The following is a 17,090-nucleotide window of genomic DNA, read 5'->3' as shown; positions in this document are numbered from 1 at the left end:
CACTAAAAAGCAATTTATGGTCTAGGAAGAACACACTAGAGCAACTGGTTGAAAGTTCTCTTATATTTCAGTTATACATTTGACAGTCATTGAAAAGAATCTACACACTTATCATCTTCTTTGACAGCTGGAATAACATTCAGAAGACCAGCACAAGGCACATCATAGGCATTTAACTTAGCAGAAACAGCAATGAGCAGTCATTACTAGGAGAGGTTAATTCAAGATAACCTCAAGTGTCATTTCTTTCTTCTGTCAGGTCAACAAATGGGAGGCTCTAAGTGGGTGTTTTAAACTGATGTGCTGCAGGAGGTAATAAGAGAAGGGACTTAGCTGCCCTGTGTGGTAATTCATACTGCTAAAGAGCTTTGCATTGTGGCTGTTACCACACAAGGCAAGTTCCCCAGCCCTGAAGTCAGCCTAACTTAAGGCAGTGGTGTCATGAATACAATCCCAGAGATAGCAACTGGGCATTTCAGCACTTTCTAGTGCCAAACGGGCACTTGCCAAGACCAGATCAATGATTGCCCAGAAGCAGCCCTTGGCCACCATTCCTGGAATGGCATTCCAGAATGGCAGGGTGCTCTGCAAATAAGCAGGAAAGCCAGATATTGCAAGTACTTTCTTAATCAAAGAAAAATCACACAATTCTTTATCTCTCTTATGCTTCTCTGGTCTGAGGTAGAAAGCAGCTGATTGTAGCATGGGTGACCTTATCTGGCCCTGTGTGGCATGGTCACTTACTCGTTACATTATTTTAAATTAGGGTAACAGCGGCTATGAAGGCACTTTATCTGAGACAGAAGATTCATTCTTTGAATCTGGGGGTAAGGTATATTCCTTGTTCTTCCAGCAAGAACAGAAGAACAAAAGTCTAGAATAGCAATAACTCCCATATGTGAAATATTCAAATTTTTCCATCATGAATCATGAATGGGCTGACATATGAACATCAGCTCTCTGGAATGGCTAAAAAATTAAGCATGAATAAATTGCAATGTAGAAAGAATGAGGCCAGGATATTTCCTACTGTTATTTCTTTCAGTGTGCTGTGTTGGAGCAGCTCAGTTCTCTCTCTCTCTTAAAAAGACAAAGACCCTGTGATCTTACTGGGAAAAGGTTCTATGTTGTATTGTGCAATGCTGCCACAATGGGTTTCATTTAAAGCAAATTAAAATCAGAAATAAGCATCTAAAGCAGAGCCTATTTCCTTCCCACTTTTCTGTCTGCGAGCAGTTGTAAAGCACGCAAAGATAGATTTCCTTTGTCGTTATTTTACAGCCCACCAGCTGGTGCTATATGAACCGCAGTGGGCTGCAGACCACTAAGCCTGGTATCATTTCTGCTTCCCTGCTGGATCACCCAATCTACTTCTGTCACAATTTAAGAAGTTGCAGAATTAACACAGAGATACAATCTATTTTCCCTGAAGAGTTTTGTTTAATGGTTCTATAAACATGAACGAAGTGACAAAAGAGGAAATCAAGTATGATATAGATAAAACCCTTCGGACTTTACAATTTGCGAATTGTGTTCACAAATCTACAATTAGTCATCCTAACTCAATTATGGGGACTACAGGAACAAATAAAGATGGAGGGATCCTTCATAGGTGTAGAAAAAAAGCACCACCTCTGCTTTTAGCGTGCTCATACTCCAGCAGTTCCAACAGCTGCTCCCATTACAGAGAGAGTCATCTTAGTTTTCTTGCAGTGTGAGTGGCTTCTTGCTCTTGGGAAAACTTGCTGGCATGTGTTGGCTTGTACACACTTGAATGTGCAAGAAAGAGAACTCCTTCCATGCAACTCTCTTGGGATCTCACCACGTGTCTCAAATAGCCTCTACTCTTTGATGAAGAAAGGGTCAGCCCTTTCCTGAAACCTGGACATCTGGGCTAAGACAGGAAAAAGTTCTCTTGCATGATGGATGAACCTACTGGAGTCACAAGGAGGGAGTCAAATTCCAGGTTACCAATTCAGCTTCCAAGGGTAGAATCTGCAGGGCTCTGGCTATCTGCTAAAAGTCAGCAGAGGGCAAAGCTAATGTCTAAACTGGTTGCTAGTTTTGGAAGAAGCAGCCCCATATAATTTTCCGTCACTGCAGTCAACATAAATGCCTCTTAACTAATAAAAATAGTCCATCATACAAAAAGGTGGTTCATAAAATCCTAAGCATGTCATAAAATTAGAAAAAAAAAAGATCCACAGACAGTGGCTGATTCAAGAGTGATCCTAGCTTTGCAAGTTCTGTGAACACAATTCCCTGTATTTCAAATGTGACTCATGGGTCAATTCACATTGCTGAGTCTGGGCCTAAGGCAGACAAGCACTATGGTAATTAGAGCCCTCCTTTCTTGATTTCAAACATTGGAGTAAGTCTTCTAGATCTTTTAGCTCTTTTTTAATTTTATTTTTTTGATAGCCATCAACTGTGGGAAAGAGACTCTGTCTTCAAAAAGTAGGCCTCCAGTGCTGAAACAAAGTCAACCAGAGAAGCTCCTTGGTCCTCCTGCTGTATCTCCATAGGTAGGAATTATGAATAAGCATGTTCAGCCAAGAAACTGTAGGAAGATGAGCACTCTGGAGTAGCCCTGGGTTGACCAGCAACTGCATTGCATATCCAACTAGGATCACTTCTTCAAAGTGTGGTGTTTCCCATCATTGTCCAAAGAAAAGAAAAAAAAAGGAGGTGGACAAAGTGAAAGTCTCTCCAAGTCTTCCAGGGGAAAGCATAAGCACATCAGTAATTAGGACATTAAAAAACAAACAGTAGCAGTGTCCCATGTGGCAGTGGCTGCGAAATAAACTAGGCAAGACAGTCATTGCTACTGGCCAATCTCCACTGCCTGGGTTACAAAATAATTCTCAAGATTCTCCAAAACATCCTTGCCAACCGCGGAGTCCCTCAAATCCAAGAAGTGCCTCCTGCAAGACAACTTCCCATGGAAGCAGCCAGCATCCACAGAGCTTCTCTTTCTCCAGAACATTTTAAATTAAAACAGTGGATTAATCTCATCAAGGAGAGATGACAAGTTCTCCTTCACAACTGGCCTCAAAGCATAGAGAAATTCTGCCTTCTAGTGTCAGGTTGAGAATGGAGGAAACCCTACAATCCAGCTCCAGATCAGAGGCACCACACATGCTGGTGTAAGTGTCAGGGTAAAGATCAGTAAAAATGGTGACTCTAAGAATTCTTCAGAGTCATTTATCCCACCCCATGTATATGATACATGGCACAGAGAGGAAAGGAAGACTACAAAATGTATAGAAAAGAGTACATGGCTTAGGCAAGATATATTCACCAAAACCATGCCTCCTTGAGCGGAAGGAAATTCTGCTCCACGCAGTCATACTTTGCTCAGTCCTTGTAGGCAAGGACAAACCTTGGTAAATTTAGCCCTTTAAGTTTACAAATAAATTCAAGTCTGTATGAAAGGCTAACACAAGTATCTTTTAAGGCACTAAGGTCTAGGCTCAAAGTAGTAGGTTCTTTCAGTCAGTAAAGAGCAAATAAGCTGGCAGTTTGCAGACATGCCAGTGAGACCTTATTAGACTGTGATCCTCCTGTTTGGGAGAGAGGCTTAGTGGGGACAAAAGGAAGCAACTGTCCCAGCTCTGCTGAGCAGCCAGGCCGAAGCAACAAATGTTACACATTCTGAAGAACAACAAAGGGCATTCCAAAGATGTTGTGACTCCCCCAACAAAGCTCCCAGGGGACTAGATCAGATGACCTCCAGAGGTCTCTTCCAATCTAAATTATTCTACTGTCTTGTTACTTTACAACTCCTTGAACATTGGAACCTTTCTCTGGTAAACTGGTGTGCAAAGCGTTTTACACACTGGGCTCCTTGCAGTGCCATGACACTTAATAAAGAGAGCTGGTTTCTCTCTTTAAAGACTGGGAATACACTATTTACTGAAAAAAATCTGCTGTTTCTACTAGAACGTTTTCAATAAACCTCAGCCCATTAGAACTTAGCTCAACCTAAGCTTCCAAATCACAGCAATAAAAATGTATGGCTTTCATGGCACCAGACTTATATTCTTCAGAGTTGTAAGTCTAAGGGGAAGCTGCTTCATCTGTTTTATTGCTGTTTGTCTGTTCAATCAAAAGCAGCCATCCCAACCTTAATAGTAAAAAAACTAGGAGGAGTCCAGTGGGCATTTTGGTTCTTCCAGTATTGACATTAAATGACTATGCTTCTTCCACTGTGGGAACTTCCTCTGTCCTGCAAGACAAAATAAAAGATTCAGGAACAAGAATCATGAATGAAAATCCCATGTCTTCCTACCTGCTCTGAGCACCATAACATAAACCATTCATACATATACACATTCCAGCTGGAACTAGAATTGCACTTCCTTCCAAAACACAGAAGGGAAAATGATACTGTGCAACATACAGCCCCTCAAAATACTCCCACCTGATAGAATTCTGCACATGTGTGGTAAGAGACACAATATTTTTTGATTTAAAAGATTCTTCATTTTTTCAGGGGGAATACACAGTCTAATTTGGAGACTAACAATTTGATATGAAGCTTTGCACACCTAGGTTGATACCTGAACTCTAATCCCAGTGCAAACTGACAAGAAGAGCTGTGAACAGTTGCTGTCCCACTTAATGTATGTTCAGTTCTCAGGAGTCCCAACAAGGGAGTCATCCTCTCCACCTGGCCTGGAGAACGACACATTCTTCATCCATGCCACCCATGACCTTAAAGCCTATTTCATGTAACTTTAGCCATCTTACCTGGATGTTTTCCCATATGTGCCATCTTAAAAATATCATGCACGTTTTAAAAGAAATCAGTAGTAAACCAACACCAGAGATGGCTACAGAGGGATGGATGCTACTGCCTAGTCTAGACGCGCTTTCTCCCCAGTCAGTACCAGAACAGCTATTTTAACACCAACATATACACAGAATCCCAAAAGCTTTGGATGGGGACAGGAATATAACATGTCACCCTGTAGGGTTCTTAATTCATTGCAGAATCCCAGAATCATAGCATGGTTTGGGCTGGGACCTTAATGATCACCTGGTTCCAATTCCCCTACCCTGGGCCAGGACACCTTCCACTAGACCAGGCTGCTCAGGGCCCTATCCAACTTGGCATTGAATGCTTCCAGGGATTTGGCTTTTTACTTTGCCCCTGAACACACTGCATCCAGGCAATGCCTGTCAAAAGGCAGGAACTCAGCAGTCTCTTCATAACCATGCTGTGCAGAGCACTCCTTGCTCCTTGGCCTCTGTTTGAAAGACAGCAGGCTACAGAAAGTAGGAAACATTCCCTCTCCCTCCCTACACCCCAGCTTTTCCCTTAGATGGGAAAGCACAAAGGCAGCTGACTCACCGAGCGGGTCCCTTTGTGCTTCTTGTCCTGAGCCGGGATGATTTCTAAGGAGCGGTAACTGGGGGGTTTCTCTTCTGGCCACTCGCGGGACCTGCGGTTCCTCCGCCTGCGGTTGGACACCGGGACACGGACCTGCTCTTCTGAGGAGCTCCACGAGCCCCTGCGAGAAGAAGGGGGGGAGTAGCTGTGCCGCCTCTGCCCGGAGTAATTGCTCCTCCCAGCATGGTGCTCGTATTCCCGCCTTCCCCCGGGCTCCTGCCTCCCACCACGGTGGTGGCTGGAACGCTCCTTGGTCTCCTCTGGATAGAAACTGCTGCTGCTCTTGCCCCTCTCAGCCTGGCGCGGGGGTGACGCATCCCGTCTGGGGTGCTGGGGCCTGCCATTGTAGCCGCCTGTCCTCTGCCGCGGAGGGTGATCCTCTCGCTGCCTGTCCCAGGGCTCCTGGCTGTAGCTGGAGTGAGAATCCCCACTGGAAGGCAAGGGCCACCGCCGGTTCTCCCTCCTGTCCTCCGCTGCCGAGTCCCAGGGCCTGGGGGTGCGGGAGGCTCTTTGTGGCCGTGAGGAGTTGCTGCTGCCATGGATGGAGGAGACGTGGTCGGCAAGAGGAGGTGGCACGATGTCGGAGCCCAGCGAGGACAGCAAGCTGGGCTGCACAGCCTGCCGCTGCTGGGAGGACGGCCACGGCTGGGACGTGTGCAGGTTTTGGATTTCAGACTCCAGATAGTCCAAAACACCGTTGTTATGGGAAAGCTGGGCTTGTGGCTGCACCAGTGGAAGACTGTTCTGTAGAGATACATCTAAGGATAAAAGCACAGGAGAACACAGCAAGTGAATAGGAATCACTGAAGAGAAGGCCCTTCTGCACTCATGATCCCGGCTGAGTTCCTTCTCTTCTCCAGCTCCACCTCACTGCAAAGCTGCACAAGTCCCAGGCGCCACAACCAGCACATCCAGACCAAATGAAGTATGGTGCAAAGAATACTAATGCATAAGCTGCAGCATGATCAAACACGTTTTAGGCAGTACGGAGGTAAGAAGTCCAGCATACTTGGAAATACAGGCTGTGTATTTAGAGGAACATTTTTTTCCTACAGCACTGAGACCATATTTTATTTACAAATAATCAGAGAAAGACCATAGTGTTTTCTTTTGCATTTCATTGAACTGGAAGAAGTACTGCAAAATAAAATGAAAATAAAAAAGGAAAATTTTTATACATATGCACACATACACACACGTGTATGTACAGATATAAGCAACAAATGGAGAAGAAAATTCTTCCTGGTTCATTAAAGAGTCCTTCATTTTTTGCTGCATGCAGGCTAGATCTATTGCACAGAACGCAGTTTGCCCTTAATCATTTGAAGACTAGACATTTGATAAGAACTCAAACAAATTGCACCTCACTTGTCATGTCAGTTTTGGCTATAAGGAGTTGACCGTGACCAGCACAGCAGAACAAAGAGACAGTACCCTCCTCTGCCACACAAAGCAAGATAAGCTGGGTATATTTACCCTGCAGTTGCTGGGGTGTAGCACAGATACACCTTAGTTAGTGTTAAACTGCTTCACCCAGCACTGAGCCCAGCAAGACACTTAGGGTAACTGTAAGGCTGTTGTTATGCACCCAGACAAGTTTATGGAGTGCTGCAGATGTGGCAGAGCTGTCATTCTAGGACATGTAGTCATGCTAGGAACATCTTTCTCTCTTTTCTGGTAGAGAGGCTAAAGCCTCAATGCTAAACTTCCCGAAGAAGTTACCTATTTCTCATCCTGATTTCCCTCTGAAATGATGCCCATGGTCTCACCTTGTTGCAGCAGAGGGTTGAGCTGGTAAGAGGAAAGTTTTGAGTTCCTGTCGCCAGCACCGTAGAACATGTTGGGTGATAACCAAGGTGCCAGTGCCTGAGCCCGCTTCATGAACTGGTGCCGTTCCAGGACTGGAAAAGAAAAAGAAAGCCTACAGCAGCTGTCCAGAGGGCACAGCCTGCAGATCACATACCATCTTGCTTCACAGGCTGTAGCCTTTGGATACAGGAAGTTCACAAAATTAAAATCTCTCTCCTCTCTATGACAAAGGTAAAACAGAGCATGGGAAATTCCAATGCAAAGTTGTAGATCTTCAAAAAAGTACCTAAAACAGAAGAAAAACTTTACTGCCTAATATTCTGATTCTAGTCCCAGCAATTGAGAACAAACAACACTATGGATAAGTATGCAGCACATAACTAAGTTAGGACTTCTGCTTGCCCTATCATTATGACATGAGCTGCAGAAAGGTGGAAAATAATGCTTCATACATCAAGACATGCAACAGTTCTCTCTCTCTCTCAAAATTCTTTCAGCTCATCACTGGTCCTTTCCCCTTTTGGCTTTGATTTTCCTGCTAAATGAGACCTTTCCTTGCCACCATTATGTGGGTTCTGTCCAGATCATATTTTCCACTTTACACTCCATCATTTTCTCTCTGTTTCACAAAGAGGGCACTCAGAGGTGCACTGTCCAGCTTTTCCCTTTCTAGTCTTTTGACCGCTCTTCTTGTCACTCCTTAATTTACCTCAGAATGACTGCTAAAATTAAATCCCCTAAGACAGTGTGGTCAAAGTGGTGAGCAAACTAAATTTCCTGTTCTCAACAGCAATGTCCAGTGTGCCAAAAGGGCAAACAGTGGAAATTTCTCTATTTCACAGGGCTTCCACCATTGCTAACTCCAGACCCCTATCCATGGGGTCAAACTCCAATTTCCCTTCCCCTTTTTCAGCATTTCTCTCTCACCTCTTCAACACAGACAAGCTCACTTGCCATCAAACCACAGCTCATTGCTGCTTCTTTTGGGAGAATACCTAAAAGCATCTTAACAGAAACTTATTTCTTCTGCCACAAACACTTAAAACTAAAGTTCACAAGCAAGTAAATTCTGCAAGTCCCTGACTTTACAAAGCCTGGTTTGTCTGTTATTACTGGCTGAAGCTTTTCAGCAATTGCACCTTTAAAAATTTCTTTTTTATGGCTTTCCTGGAGTTTCATAAGTGACAGAGTTTTACTGCAGCCTCTTCCCTGGTCAGGCATGAACAAAACATTACAGTTCAAGAAACAGATAGGAACATAATTGCCTTTGAGACTTTTACCCCTCTGATCAATCTGGCTGAAGCTGGCTGATGAAATTAAAAGCTATTGGAGGGAAAGAGACAAGGGATAGGCAGACAAGTTGACTGTATAAGATTTGCTTCTTTAAGAAACGAGGCTACAGCTAAGCTCCAATTAATTCTGTCCCCTGGGTTCACTGCAGTAGGCAGCATTTAGACTGCACGCTCTTTGGGACTGAGCTCTCCACTTTAGGTAGCACTCCAGTTATTAAACATGTCCTCCTTCAGCTGTTTCACTGGATTTATCCAGAGCACCACTTGCAGCAAAAGAAGGATGCCTCTCAAGACATCCTTCCTTTTCTCCACAGTTCATGCAGCTCCACTTAATTCTCCACTGCAAACTCCTTCCCCCTCCCCAGTCTGGCTTCAACCAGAGGGAACTACAAAGCTGGAAACTTCAGGGGTTTTAATCCTAATAATCTGGTATCCTCAAATCTGTGTGGTTTGAGGTAGCAGCTTCCAAGAATTTTGTGTCAAACTTGATTCTTTTTTGGTCCCAAGGGATATTCTTCCAGTTTATGTTTCGAATTTAGAGGATGAGAGAAAGAATACAAAGAAAAGAGATCAATATAAGGGGAAGGTCTTATCTCTCCCTCTCCTATTCCTCCAGTTACTACTCTGATAATGTCCTAGAGCCTGCTGAGTGCACGTCTTGGGGTTTTGACCTTGGTCTTTGCCTGAGGAGTAGGAGGTCCAGCACCTGTGGGCATACCTGCTTAGCATCCTCCCTCTTAAGGCAGGAAGGCTGTCACTAGGAACAAAGTCATCCTGTCCCAGTCATTTTCTGATCTCTCCCTACAGCTGAACAAATTCAGAATTAGCCCTGGTCTTCCTTCATTACCATCAGCCCCTCTTCCTTCCCCAGATACTTTGCCTTCCAGTTTGAATCCAATATATACTCTGATTCCCTATCTGCAAAACGGAAGTTTTTCATTTTAAAGTGAACATATTTATCTGAGGAAGGTCAGATTCACCCTAATTCAAAACTCCTACCCTGCTTTGCCAGAAGGTTTTGTTGCTCCCTCAACTTACTCTCTGTTGGAAAAATCTGTTCTTCACCTTTGACAGACTTTAACAGCTTCTGGGCTAATTATAAAAATAAAATATTTTGCAACTTAGTGAGACCCAGGTGCAAGTATATCCTATTTTTCCCTGATTCATTACTGGAAGAAGTCCACAGCAGAAAAGGAACAAATAGGAACAGCAGGAGGTCATATGTATATTTACTCTGATGGGCTTTTCTCAGAGCTTTCCACGGGGAATGTAATTGGCTTGCTCCTGGGGCATATCTAATATTTCTGTACATCTATCCTGAATCACTCAAACAATGCCCATTTCAAACCTGTTAATGCTGTGCTTCGCAGCACCCAGGATTGTCCTGCCTCTCTGGCACCTGACTGTTCAGCAGATCCACGCTGTCCTCTAGCGGCCAGCGGCGGGGAAGGAAGCACCCACACTCACCCTGCGCTCGAACACAGGTGAGGATTTCTGCCTCTTCCTCAGCTGTGTGGAATGTTACTCCTCAGCTCACTGTTTTTAAGATGTCCCCTGAAGAACAGACAATAATCTGTCTTCTTGTGTTCTTTGAGGCCCCCAGTTAATTTCTTGGAGTGCAAAACAAGTAAGTTAGAGGCAGGATGAAGTAAAGAGAAGGTGTGTTAGCAGAGAGGAGCAGGTACATGGATCCCTTGCAAAGTAGATAAAGAGGACAGGCAGCTTGCAAGGAAATTGCAGACACAGAATCCAACATCCAGTCAAGGAGACTGGGCTTGTCTGTACCTTCTCTCATGAACATTGAGAGGTTTAGAGAACCCTGCAAGAATCCCTCCTCTTTAACAGGAGGCAGGAAATAGCAGCAGCAATCTGGAGTAAGCTATAATCTGCAGCACAGAAAAACAGAAAGGAGCTCACACAAACTCTGAATCTCTTTTTTGCTGAGAACTAGGAATTCTGGAAGTGTGAGTCTCTCATCTCCATCACCTTTCATCCCCTTCACAGAAACCGATTTTTCTGCCAGATTTCCATAGCCTCTGCAACACTACACATTTTACATGACAACCTGGAAAGCCTCCAATGTTTAGTTTTGGTTTTAGCAATAAAAGGGATGCTCTGTTCACTCTTTGCAAGGGCTAAGCAAATTAAGCTTAAATCTAAAACTCCCACAGCTTACTAACACCCAAGCTATACTAAATAGCTGTTTTGAAGGTAAAGGTAAACCTGAACTAGAGCTCCTTGTTCCTAAATCTTCTCCTTGCAGCATCTGGGGAAGAACCTGGTGATTTCAATGATAAATTAACTTATTTGTTGTATTTTGTTACTGTCAGACTATGTAAGCTTCAGGGAGACTAGTCTACTTGTTGCTAACCAAATTTCAGTTACAGGAATGCAGAGGTTATATGAAATTAAAATTCAAACAGTTGCCTTATTAAAAGAACTGCATCAGGATGCAGAAACTTTATTACTGATAAAAGCAAACACAACAAAGTTTCTTTTGACCCTGAGAACTTCAGAATGTGCTTGCAAGGCTGACCAGCAAGAGAGACCATCTTTCTCCACTTTCTCAATTCCTTCCCCAAAGGAAACCAAACAAAACCTTGTTCTACTAGAAAGAACAGCTTTGAAGAAAACATGCAGATAAAAAAAAAATCCAATTTTTATGTAATTCTTCTCAGAGCAACATATGAAAGCAAGGCTTGTTTGGAGACTAGTACCAAGGCATTTGCTTGCTTTTCTCACAGGCACAGGCATATGAAAAAGAAGACAGGAAAGAAAACTCCTGAGCTACCTAGACAAGGGAACTGATTGTACCCTGGATGGTGTGAGAGAAGCTGGTAACAAGGTGTGAGTGAGGAGAAACTTCTGATAGTTGGACACAGAGGAGCAAGATAGATTCCACGTATCCAAGATACCCTCCTCTATATTCAGATTAGCTGGTCTTGGAGGACACACTGGGCAAAGAAATGTCTCTGTTTATATGGATGCTAAGCAAAAGGGAGAAAGTGGAGCTCAGCAAGCTCTCGGCCAAGCTTTTGTCTTGACAGAAGCCATAAATGGATGCCCATTTGCTTGAATCTCACCTTTCTGGTTACAGCAGCACCGTGTTGGACAGCAGCCACACTGGATGTGGCAGCAGCAATACTGGGGGCAGCACTGGCACCAGCATATCCCGATGAGCAGAAGGAGGAGGAGACCACCGAGAATGATGAGGAGTACTGTGAGCCAGTCTGTGGGGAAAAAACGAGAGAGAAAAAGGATTGATCCTGATGTATCATAGGTTACTGAGCACCTCTCCCCTGCTGGAGATGTCTTGGGGTGGAGGAGAACAGCAGGAGATATCTTGGCAACAAAGCACAGGCACTTACGGAGAACAATCAGCTTAACTTCTTTGTCCGCATCGCCTGAGGTATCTCCTGGTGCTTCCACAGTGCAGTAGTACATGCCATGGTCCCACCACATCACCTCACTGATGACAAGGTCTGCTCCTGTGGGACAGGGACTGAGAGGTCAGTGGGCTATTTGCAACTAGCAGACACTGCTTTCAGGCTCTGCCTGCAGGAGATATAGAGTACTGCATTTCCCCTCTTCCCAAGCACAGCCATCACCTTCAAACAATCCCACTTGAGTCCACTGAGAACTCCCACAAACAGCTTTCACTGCTAGTCTGTGTTTTCTGTGTGGCTGGAAGCCAACATTACTGTTTTCGGAACACAGATCCCTCTTAGGTCAGCAATCCCAATGGCTCTTCTGGCAGCAGCAATATCTACTGGGAGCATATAACACACCTGGACAATTATGCAGTACTTGGAAGAATGTATTGTTTTCTAGCCTCTGAGCACCTCAGCTGTTGTGCTCTCCAGCAAAATGCTCTGGCATTCTCAGCTCAGCCTTGGGTTGTAGTGCCTCCAACACCCTCAGGCCAGCTGGGGACAGGGCCTTTCACTGCTCTCATTCCATTTCCCTGTGCAGTATATAAGCTACAGATGACTTTAGCCATGATTATGCTTCTCTTCACTTAGCAGACTCAGAGATTGGACAGTTGCTGAGCTCCCTGCCTGCCTGGGAGGTCACTCACGGTTCTGAATGGTGATCTTTCGCTGCTGGTAGTCGATGCCCAGCACAGGGTCCTTCTGCCCGAATTTCTGGATGACAATGCGCACCTTCCGCTGGCTGTCATTGCAGTCGTCAGAGGGGTCCTGGCCGAGGGCCAAGCCAGCCTGGTATGCTACAAACACACATCAGCAGAGATGTCAAAAGTCATTTAAAAGACCAATTTCTATCCTCTCGTAAGCAGTAGAGAAATTCTGGAGTACATTGTGTGCAATTGCTTTGGTTTAGTAATACAAACCATGGCTTCAAACCAGTAAGTTGCTCTGGAGTACTCAAAAACAAACAGAGGTAGAGCCACAGGAATGGCAGAGATTTTGAGAATGTGGGAGCTGCAGATGAGATGCCTCCTGTACTCCCAACTGAAAGAACAACAGTAGAAAGAAGCTAATGGTGGCAGGCTGGAAGGCAGCTCCCAGTATGAAGCTGAAAGGAAAAAAAGTCATAAAACACCCAGGAGTACTAGAACTAAAACAAAAGGGTGTTTATCTACCAAGCAAACTCTTCAGACATACATGGACTGCTCTGTGGATTGTCTCCCATTCCCTCCTGTATCTCATTACATGTTGTGGAGCTCATAAAGATAGAAAATAATCTATCATCTAATTCCAGCTAAGGATTAAATGTAAAGACACAAAAGAGAATTAATGGAGGACTAGAGGCAATATCTGTGCAATACTCTTCTGACAGACTCACATCATAAACCAACATTGAATTTCCAAGTATTTAGGAGCTGAGATTTGGGGAAACAGTTGATTCAGTCAGCATTTTCTGTGAAGAGCTTGCAGTGAAGAGAGATGAAGACAAAGCTTGTCAAAGGCTCTTGCACTGCTATATCTAAAATGGAGCATGAAGTCCCTTTTGGGGACTATTAGCTTGGGCCTGAGCTAAAAGCACTCACATTCTGCTGGCATCAGCTGAGCCAGGGACCCACCTGCTTGGGGACTAGGCTGTAGAGCCCTTGGTAACATGCCTACCCAACCCATCCAGACTGCAAAAAAGAGAGTTGGGGCACCAAGCACCCACTGTGAGCTCAGTTCTAGGTGTACAGTTATGCTATGGCTGCCTACCTAAACATTCTGCAGGGTTTACAAACAATAGAACAGAGAAGAATAGTTCAGTTGGCAGGGATGCACGAAGGTCCAACTGTCTGATTACTTCAGGACAGACTAAAATGTAAAGTAGTATACTACTGATGTAGTATTGAGCCATTCCCACACATCCTATCACTGGATACCAGGGAGAGGAGATCAGCACCTCCCTCTTCATGTCCCCTTCTCAAGAAGCTGTAGAGAGCAATGAGGCCACCCCTCAGTCTCCTTTTTCCTGAATATGACAAGCCCAAAGTTCTTGGCTGCTCCTCACAGGATGTGTCTTCCAAGCCTTTTATCAGCTTTGTTGCCCTCCTCTGGATGCATTCAAGTACTCTGATATCCTTAAATCCTAGGATCCATAACCACATACAATACTCCAGGTGAGGCCACACCAACACTAAACATAGAGGGATCCTCACCTTCTTGGACCAAGTGGTTATCCTGGTTTGTGTTCCATATTAAACACCCCTGAATTAAGGCTGCCTGCACCAGAACATCTGCACATGAAGTGCTCCCACCACTACTAAAGGTTATTACTTAGAAGTCTTCATGCCCTTCAAAATGCATGTGTTTCTTCTATTTCCTAAAATCACTAACATCTGGTCACAGGTACCCAGCTCCAACCACAGGTCCCCCATGGAATCTTAAAGCCCATTTGTTGCAGGGCCCTTGCTTTCAAACATGCTGAAGCTTAAGATGGGGCTGCCAAGACTGACTTGTGTTAACCACAGCTGAACTTCCCTGTACTCTGAGTCAATGACAAGGAGGACAAAAGAGCTCCTTTGGATGGGATTTCTATGATCTCATATGGCCTTGACGTTTCAAAGGAAATCACAGACATGACCCGCATTTCCTTGGCATGCAGGGAAAAGCCACCACCTGGTTTCTGCATAGGAAGGGGTCAAAAGCCTGTACTACCCCAGTGAGTCTACCTTCCCCTTTCTTCCCACTTGAAGAGGGATTCCTTGGAAGATGAGCCCAACACTTACAGGCTGAGTAGTAGTCAAAGATGGGGTCCTTGCAGAAGGATTTGAAGCGCCAGGTCACCACCACGTCTTGCAGCTGCGCCGAGGTGCTGTAGTCACATTTGAGGATGACAGTGGCAAATAAGGTGGTGTAACGCTCGACATCCTGCACTGTCACCAGGAGCGAGAGGCAGCCTGCCAACAAGAACACAGGAGGCTGTCAGCCCACAGACTCCTCAGGCCTCCCATCACAGCATCTGCACCACACCAACAACCCAAGTACGTCTCCTTTGGCCCCATCCAGGACCTGCACCTCCCAGCCCCTCCGGGGAAGTCATCCAGGGTTACAAACCCCGGTTAGAACATGAACCCCATCTTTCTCTGACAGAAGAAAGCAAGCTTCATTGGCCCACCTTATGGACTGAATTATTTTCTTCAAAGCACGAGTAGGCATTATGCAGCACATCACTGTGTGTTCTCCTACGTGCGGAAAACTGTCCCAAAAGCACATGAGGTGGGACTTCCTTGGCTTTTAATGCTAATCAGAAAAGTTCTGCAGTGCCATATGTTTGTATAAACACCAAATGAATTTTATCAAGGTCTTGCTCAGACACTCATCAGAATGTTATCTAGTGGTGACCAGGATTAAGACAATACAACTTTCAGGCTGTAGCACTGTAGTTAATTGTTTATCACCATTTCAGAACAGCACACATCAATTACCCTCCTTTTTCCTTTTAAATTAAGCTATCAGTATGTATTTGTTATATACTCATCCTAACAACCTCCACAGCACTTTCCATCCAAGCAGCTGCACACACTCAGGGAGTTTTCACAAAGTTTCTCACACCCTATGCTGTAGTTCAGCTATATTCCAGAAACATTTCTATCTTATTTAAACTTTGATAGTACAGTAAGTTGTGCTTGTCGTTAACAATAGCAAAGTTATCACCAGTTGCCTTTGATAAGGGAATACAAACAGTGCAGGGCAAGTGTGGGATGCCCTCTTTGGAATATATGCCAGAGAACCAAACAGAGATTGCAGTCCTGTACTATTGCTTCTTAACTGCGGAGCATGACAGCAGGAAAGGTGGGAAGGAAACTGGGATGCTTGAAGGTACCAACTGTACAGGTCTCCATGAACCAACACTCGATTTTTATCATATATTCAAAGATTTCCCCTCTAGTTCCTTATTTTTAAAGGGGTTGAAAACCTGCTGTTCCTCCCCAGCAAACAGATGTTGCTGAATGTCCAATGGTTCTCGTTAACCTCCTCCAAGAAAACTGAGAAGTTGTGAAATTAAGGCTGGTTCCTAAACCTGGACTGCATTACTCTCCTGCAGGACACTATCTTTCCTGGTTGGAAAGAACAAATAGGGACACCACCAATCTAGTAAGTTCTGGCTACATCTATGGCTTTGCAGTGAAGACGTGAACCTCTGGAGCCAGCGTAGCCAAGTTTGGCTAGATCATCTCCCAGGAGCATACCCTCCAGGCTTTTTTGCTTCCTTCATGGGTTCTCCATTAAAAGTATTCTCCGAGGTTCACTGTTCAAAGCCAGATCATTAGCCAAGACCCAGGCATCCAAGAAGTGAAACCATCACTTTCTTTCCAAGAGGAGGTTAGAAGCCGTCCGGCGACCCGCAAAGCTCTGCTGGCTGAAGGCCGCCCGTGGGCAAGGAGCTGAGCTCCTGCTCTCCACACGAGCAGTGCCCAGCAGGTGCAGCAGCACTGAATGACCCCAGAAATCCCCAAGAGGCTGAGGCTGCTCAGCCAGCAGCAAAAACTCGGGTGGGCGCTTGCGAGGGGCCAGAGGGGATCCCCCCGTGTCCGCGCCCAGCCCCCGGTCCCAGCCGGGCTGGCCACAGGCGACCGATACCGGAGGCTGCCAGGAAGCAGGAGGCCACTTCCTCCTAGGCGAGAGGTCAGCCGCACCTTTAGGGAGCGAAACTCGTCTCCGCACGGCTTCGTGCCGAGCCCGGGAGAGCCCCGCGGGCGGGAACGGGCCCTGGCGGGGAACAGCGCCCGCCCGGACCGGGCCGCCCCTTCCCCTCACCGCGGGGCCGCCGCCGCTGCCCCGACCCCGCGCCACCTTCACCGAGGGCGAAACCCGAGGGCGCCTCCCGAGTCCCGGCCCTGCGCCGCGGGGGTGTCCGGGGCAGGGCGGGCCGGGGGCCCGGACGGGGCCGTGAGCCCCGGGCCGCACTCACCGGCCGGCAGCCAGGCCAGCAGCAGCGCCCACCCGTGCGGGGCCATGGCGCGCTCTCCTCCTCCTCCGCCCGGGGACGTCGCGCCCACTGTCCCTCCCCTTCCGTGGCACCTGTCCCTGGGCCGGGCGCTGCCGCCGGCTGCAGTCCCCTCCCTCTGTACCTGCACCCTCCGCCGGAACGCCAGACAAAACACCAGCCGGCAGCTTCGAGAACTG

General features: G+C 46.0%; 1 protein-coding gene across 1 annotated transcript; it reads right to left on the bottom strand.

Annotated features, from left to right (window-relative positions):
• Positions 1–45: 45 nt before the first annotated feature.
• On the bottom strand, positions 46–16,972 carry LOC134562490 (immunoglobulin-like domain-containing receptor 1). The gene is made up of 8 exons (XM_063419902.1): positions 16,876–16,972; positions 14,690–14,860; positions 12,575–12,724; positions 11,865–11,984; positions 11,580–11,726; positions 7,165–7,296; positions 5,357–6,153; positions 46–4,228 (listed from the first exon to the last, which is right to left on the bottom strand). The coding sequence occupies exons 1-8, from the start codon at positions 16,919–16,921 to the stop codon at positions 4,187–4,189; spliced, it is 1,605 nt and encodes a 534-aa protein (XP_063275972.1). The 5' UTR covers positions 16,922–16,972; the 3' UTR covers positions 46–4,186.
• Between the last annotated feature and the right edge of the window lie 118 nt (positions 16,973–17,090).

This window comes from Prinia subflava, chromosome 28, assembly GCF_021018805.1.
Source record: "Prinia subflava isolate CZ2003 ecotype Zambia chromosome 28, Cam_Psub_1.2, whole genome shotgun sequence".
In the NCBI taxonomy this organism is placed as follows: Eukaryota; Metazoa; Chordata; class Aves; order Passeriformes; family Cisticolidae; genus Prinia; species Prinia subflava.
This window is presented reverse-complemented; position numbering and strand designations above follow the sequence as displayed.